The sequence below is a fragment of the Plasmopara halstedii genome, assembly GCF_900000015.1.
Source record: "Plasmopara halstedii genome assembly, contig: Scaffold_262, whole genome shotgun sequence".
Classification (NCBI taxonomy): Eukaryota; Oomycota; class Peronosporomycetes; order Peronosporales; family Peronosporaceae; genus Plasmopara; species Plasmopara halstedii.
Window position 1 is genome coordinate 579,787 of NW_020187183.1, and position 6,845 is coordinate 586,631.

The window sequence follows — 6,845 nt, forward strand, 5'->3', positions numbered from 1 at the left end:
GCTGATCTATGAGGACACACGCAAGACGTAGATGCCTGGGCTGTAACAACTGCGGCTACCACGATGCTAATCGAAGTCTGAAGATATCTCCTTCTTCGTTATCAGCCTGGCTGATGTCGATCGCTTGTCGCGTGATCAAAGCGCCTCGGCAGCCCGCAACCAGCTGGCACCGGCTGATTAAAAGTTGGATTTTGCATTCAATGCCAGCCTCAAGCTAGGTGAGGAGTACGAGAAAAGTCCCGGTAAAGATGCTTTGCTGAACAAACTGCTAGAAGAATGATAATTTTGACTGATCTCAACTAAAGGTCATTCGTTACCCTAGATATGAGAGCTATCAGCCCTTAGACGTATCCAACTAATATCTTCTCTCTTGACGTATCTGTCGCTTCCGAACTACCGACGACGGGAATTTCTCGTTTCACGAGATTACGCACGTCAGTGCCCAATATCATGCGTCGTCTATTGGCTTGAAGATTGTTAGCGCGACGCATTTCTGATACGTCCAAAGCAGGAAATATCGCATCTGGACCTCTCGCGGTATCAGATCTGTCTTTGCTGTCAAAAATATCAACGCTTTACAGGAGCGATCAGCTCTGTAGATATTTTAAATGTTTCGTGACGTCTGGTTGAACCTTCAGGGGTTTAACATCAGCACCTGGCGAAGCCGTCCAGGCGAACGATTTTTGATTTTGACGATGTGCCGCAAAATGCGCTACCACTCCAGAGTATAAAACAACGAATATAAAGTCAGTGTGTGCGATATGATTCTAGTGTCGCAGATGATACAACCTTGTTCAGACCTGGACGTCAGAATGACTACATTTGCTGTCAGGTAGTTCCGCGGGAAGTTATGGTTATGATTCTCAGAGTCTGAATCAATTAATGCTCAAAAATGGAGTCTCTGAGTTGTCAAACCGAGAGCCTTTATTACCTTGTCATTTCTGTAGAGGTACGAGCCAATCATACGTGTAGTCCACCTTGAGCGAGATCTGTTTTGCATTCACTGATGTCGCTTGCACCCCAAAGAATTGTTTGCGGGCTGAGCCTACTTTCAGACATTTGTAAACACTATCCGCTTAATTTGTTGCGACGAAAAGCTCTCTACTTGAGATTCCTTTAGCACATATATCACGCGAATGTAACCAACCATTCAACTAACTCTCCCTACTTACAGGCCAGATAGTGCGAGCACTAGTGAAAGTCATAATCCACAGGTTGGAACGCGGCACGCAAATCTTGACAACGTTGCGGCCAGAAAAAAAAACATCTAGGCGACATCGCTTCACGCGTGTACGCCTTACCTTTTGTTCTTTCGCTCAAATAGGGCAGGAAAGTGAGCGTATGTTGCTTATCCCTAGTCTAATGTTCCCTGATGGCCAAATACGACTCTTTGTTTGAGTAACGGTGCTCTGAGTTCGAAAATACTGGCCCTCAGAGTCTCGAACATGGCGTTTCATTTTCTGTAGTTTGCAAATACCATGGAATCGTTTGGCTTGCTCAAACGGCATTTGACGCCGCCATGTATTCAAAAGGCTCAGCTTTGGAGATGCTAACCATCTTAAGGACAGAATTATCACTAAAGTTGTCCAGCTGATAATCGACCCAATAGCTTGATGGAAAAAGCCCAGCCCTGTGTGGAGTAATTCGATTGTAAGGCAGTAAGAAATTGTTTAAACTTGCTTAAAGATTTAAAGGTTTGCACTGAACGCAGCTGCGCATATTCCACGCATACCTAACAACTTATGCTTTGATTGCTTGAATTTGTTCTGTCGTCATCGCCTGTTCTTCTTCGAATTTCAAGCTCTACCAAGAAAGCAGGCACCGCTTGACTCGACAGGCATTCAATGGTGTAGCTGCTGATTTGCTAATTCTGTCACAGTTTCTGGTATATCATTTTCCAATGATCGACGAAGAGTCTTTGACAGTTCACCAAGAAAAACTTGATTCTTGCAACCCTCTAGTGACCTTATAAAGTTGTACCACATGACTTGATCGCTTGATTTTGTAGATAAAAATTCGAGGGCTTTCGTAGAGGCATCCTCTTTGTTCTTCGAAGTATTATACAATTTGGCAATGTCCTTACCCGTCAAATAGTCATAACCACCCTTGAGCATTAAAAAGTCTTTTAACTTATCATCTCCATCAAACGGCTTTCCAATCCATGAGTGGAAAAGAGCGTTTAACACACCGTCTAGACCAGCATCTTTCGTTTTCTTTAGATCCATATTCAAACGGTAACTTAATTTGAGATCGTCAGGAAACACTGTTCGCAGTTTCTCTAGCAGAAATACACTGGGGTTGTCACTCGAAAATCTCGCGTAAGCTATCATGTTCTTAAAGTCTCTGCCTCGCAAAAAACCTTCATTTACTTCAATCCCTATATGTGACGATTCCATCCATTTATCAAGCAGCTGTTTTAGCCAGCGGGAAAACACCAATTCAGCCGTATATCTTCGCTTTTGAGCATCAAATACAAGACTTTGGCCGTCCATAATTCTGTATTACGCGATTCCTCTACCTGAACTCCCCACTCGAAGTCAGTCATCTCCAATTCGTTATTTAATGACTGCTCTTGAGCACTTGTCAAACTTCTGACAAGATAACTGGGTGTGAATTCTTCCGAGTGAAGGAAATCTCCAGCTGGTTGAAGAAGAGTGTCGAACATCATATTGACTTTTGCGCTTACGTTGTGGTCTTGCCGCAGCTTGTATAGAAATTTGGCCCACATAAAATCATTCGTCGACCACTTTTGCAGTTTTTTCAATAAACGAGAGATGTCTAGATAAGTGAGGTCCGTAGGGTTGTTTCTCTGGATTAGATCATAAGCCTCGATGAGAATGCGGGGTTTTCCAGCAGTTGCAATCGAATTGTATGACTTTGAAACCCATGAATGGAATAAAGCATCCAGCACACCGAGTGCAATATTCGACACACTTTTATCACTACGTAGCTTATTAAGAATGGAAGCCAATGTTACTTCATCTGTCCATACTTCTTCCAGTTTTTTTAGCATAAACACGTCGGGATTACCGCTCGTGAACTGCGCGTACTGAAATAAGTGGGTAAAAGCTTCGTCAGAGATCATACCGACGCCAACAGTATTCAATTCGTCTTGTCCATTGATGATTCGCATCTTTTTCGTCCATGAATCAAGAAGATATTTCAATAGACCAGAGTAAAACGAGGACATCTTTCCGTCATTACGCAAAATGTGTAATACTTTGGCGAGCATCACATGATCGTTAATCGTGCCTTGTAGCGATTTAACATACTCCTTATAAAACGGTTTTTCAATATCAGGAGAGAGTTTGTATTGCCCAGATTCAAATGCCGTAAAGTACCAGTTATACATTTCGGAGCTTGTCAGGTATCTGACCGAGGCGCTAGGTGTATACTGGCCCACTTTATTCTCATATGCTTCATGTGGCCGGAGTAGACTGTCAAATACAAGAGGAATACCATCGAATTTGCGTTGGTCGGGTTGCAACATGTAAATAAGTTTTGCCCACATGAGTTCATCTGGGGACTGCTCTAGTAATTTGTCTCGTATCTTCATGCCAACATCACCATCCATTTCCACGTCTTGATAAAGTTTCTCAAACTCACTACTCTTTAGAAACGTGACAGCCTCACTGGGAGTAAACTTGCTCTCATATGTCCGGAGAAGATCGTCAAACACACCCCAGAAAGGAGTCGTTCCGACAGACGGGTTCTTCTGCAACAAGTAAATACTTTTAGCCCACATGATTTCATCGGTTGACTGTTCTCGCAATATGGACATCATTAACTTTACAAAATCCTCTTCTCCTAAACGTTCGAATTTTTCCCAAATCGTGACACCCACACTTAACATAAACTTTTGATCGTTTTTGAGTTCGACAGGAATGTTTAAAGTCTCGTACTTACTCTTAGTCGGCAAGGTCATCAACCATCTCCTTTCCATAGCGGTAGCTAAATAATACGCAAGGCCACCCTTCATCTTTCCTCGCGTAAAAACAGCTTGTATATCGTCATAGTTAAGATTCTTTCCAACAATCTATACACCATAAGGTTGATGGCAAGTTTCTGATCCTTTGGAGATTTTGTACCCAACCAAATCAACACGGGATAATCAAAAAGCAACTCCACATTGTTTTCAGCCTTTGTAATTAACGAGTCAACCATATCCTGATCATTTCTCATGTTATCCTTCTCCATTCCAGAAACACGACATTTCATTTCATGCAACTTATCAATAATTTTCTTGGATATCATACTTCCTGCAAATGGCTATAGCTCATGTTCAGCTGCTTCGGCCGCCGCTAAAGGAGGTAAAAATCGCTCCTCGACCAATTTGTGGTCATCATCCACTTTTGACGGGGTAAGTTTTCTCATATGTTGATTAGGTACAACAGCTACAGAATTCGATACAGCAGCCTCTGCTCTGGCACTCTCAGCATTCGGTACAACAGCCTCTGCTCTGACACTCTCAGCATTCGATACAGCAGCCTCTGCGCTGGCACTCTCAGCATTCGTGACAAGAGCAAGTGCCCATATCAAGGGCAGAATGCGGCGTGGTGGAGGGCTCACAATCATGACTTTTGGGGAACTTTAGTAATTATAAACTAATGTACTTGAGAGATAGAGATAGAGATTGTGAGGAGATGGATAGATAGGCAAGAACCACAAATTACCATCATGCACATCACGTCTTCTAGATGACGAATTACAGTAATCGGAAAATTAATAGAAAAAGAGTAGAATAAATTTATTTGTTAACAACAAATCCACTTTACGTAAAAAACATAAGTTTTGAACATTTACTAAAAGATTGAGCCTCGACATCTGCGTGGTGAGTTGACTCACTATACGAACAGAATAATTGAAGCTACACCACGATACTGTTCCTTCGATACAGTCTGACGCGAAGAGCTCTAATGCGGACAAAGCGACGTCTTGACCATCTCTGTAGCTGAACCATCAATTTTTTTAAAGAGCGAATTCTGAACCTCTGAGGGTGTGTAACGGGGTTACACGAATCCTGATAACAGGGGTGGGTGTGTCGGTGTGTCACACGAGATGTGCATGGTGTGACCCCATCCAAACAAGAACCCTAGAATACGGTACGGGGCTAGGTAGCCAGTCGTTATACATGTATTTAGATTTTACTATATATATTTAGGAAATCTATCTTTGAATTTTAGACGGTTTAGCCGCAAATAAAGTTAAATAAAAATCAGTTTTGGATTTCAAACCGAAGAGCCTTGGGAAGGGAATAATTATCTTGGAGTGAGCGGATTGCGATCCGCTAACTCATACTTGGTTCTTGTAAAGAACGAAAGGTCGGTGATCTAAAGTGCGCTTCCTCAAGCGCTAAGCTACAACAGCCCCGCTGCAATCTCTGTAGCTGAGCCACCAAATTTTCAAAAGAGCGTAGTGATTCTGAACCTCTCAGGGTGCCTAAATAAGCCAGACACCGCAATAACCTAGCTGATCTGGCGTATCCTGGATCTAGCTTCTCTTAGCCTCGAGACTTCAGGAAAGATTCGGCGCGCAACCACTATCGAGAAAGCTCACGAGAGTCAGCCGCGGGAGTTTCATCACTTTTAGAAAGCGATGACCATTTTTATGTCAGACGTTTGGTGAGAAAGCGATACCAACATTCACTTCAAACGTTTGATTAGCCGGTAGGAAAAACCAGGGCTGTTACCAATACATTGTTGAGGGGAGGCTTCTTCTCAGCTTGCGAAATCGTGGAGATTGATGTTTTATTTCGGTCAAATAGCCCTGGAGGCGTAACAGCTCACAATCTGACGCATCCTCGGCTTTCATATCCCTTTGAGAATAGGTAGGGTTGCACGATGTAGTGTTTTTTTCGCTTCTGGGGGCGACCGAACTTGCGTTGAATAAGGTACTTGGTTGGTAGCTGTTACAGCTGTCTCATGGAGGTGTGCGGGGCTGTTTACAGCAAAAAATTGAGGTGATGGTTGTGATTCTGACATCCGTGTCTTGCTTTAAGCCTTGCGTGTTCAAGTATAGACGACGCTCTAAGTAGGTGTCATCGTCGCAAAGGCCGACTTTCGAAACCTCCAGACTGCGTGTTTTCTCACCTAGTGCGCGAAATGATTAATTTATTTAGGTGCATTTCCTTGAGCTTCTATCTCCTAAAGTATATCATCCCTTCTTAGTATACAATTTTTATCAACCGCTGCTGCTGAAAGCGCAAACAGTAATATTAGAATTGATGACCTGTGGCTTGAGGAAGCGCATACGAAGCGATTTTTGGACGGCTTGAAATCATAATACGACATGATTTGGGCAAGGGTTGCTGTGATACGAATTGCTGTAAAGCAAGCTGTGCTTCTACAGCCTGATCCAGTTCGTTGATAACACATGAACATCGTCGTTCTGGGTTCCACGACGTGGTGTCAGAACACTTTTTGTTGCAGGCTACGAACACGGAGACCGAGACTTGTGCGACATGGAGGCTGAGTGCGATAAGCGTCTTTTCCTTGGGGCGCCTATTTTAGCGGGGAATCTTGTGCTGTAAACCCTTACACATTTGCTACTTTTTTCAATTTTAATTTATAAAAATCTACATTACGCTTGCTGTATGTGAATATTGATACAGTGCTGGCCAAAAATATGTAGTCATGACTATTTCTCATATTTTTACGTCAATTTTCATCGAAATACCCTAAAACCGTGTAGAAACGCTATTGAGACAAAGCACTTTAGGAGCATATCTTTTTTTTTCACAGACGATTTTTCGTTGCGGAGATCAAGAAGTGACCATCACTCTGACCCAGGACAAAAGTACGTAGCAGCGTGAACTTTGTGACATTGTGGGTCTTCTAGAAGGTTCT

General features: G+C 42.8%; 3 protein-coding genes across 3 annotated transcripts; all 3 read right to left on the minus strand.

The window, feature by feature from the left end:
* Nucleotides 1–587: 587 nt before the first annotated feature.
* Nucleotides 588–1,843, minus strand: PHALS_15026 (uncharacterized protein). Its single transcript, XM_036407320.1, has one exon. The coding sequence runs from the start codon at nucleotides 1,506–1,508 to the stop codon at nucleotides 1,317–1,319; it is 192 nt and encodes a 63-aa protein (XP_036263031.1). The 5' UTR covers nucleotides 1,509–1,843; the 3' UTR covers nucleotides 588–1,316.
* PHALS_04574 (uncharacterized protein) lies at nucleotides 1,842–4,218 on the minus strand (the record flags this gene model as incomplete). Its single annotated transcript, XM_024722411.1, has 3 exons — nucleotides 1,842–2,411; nucleotides 2,480–4,036; nucleotides 4,105–4,218. The coding sequence occupies 3 exons, from the start codon at nucleotides 4,216–4,218 to the stop codon at nucleotides 1,842–1,844; spliced, it is 2,241 nt and encodes a 746-aa protein (XP_024573490.1).
* Nucleotides 4,219–4,269: 51 nt separating this feature from the next.
* On the minus strand, nucleotides 4,270–4,575 carry PHALS_04575 (uncharacterized protein; the record flags this gene model as incomplete). The annotated part of the gene is made up of 1 exon (XM_024722412.1): nucleotides 4,270–4,575. One exon carries the CDS (start codon nucleotides 4,573–4,575, stop codon nucleotides 4,270–4,272), a length of 306 nt encoding a protein of 101 aa, XP_024573491.1.
* Between the last annotated feature and the right edge of the window lie 2,270 nt (nucleotides 4,576–6,845).

What these genes read in the sequence shown, in the direction of transcription:
- PHALS_15026 (XM_036407320.1), bottom strand. Translation starts at nt 1,508, where the DNA reads ATGCCGTTTGAGCAAGCCAAACGATTCCATGGTATTTGCAAACTACAG.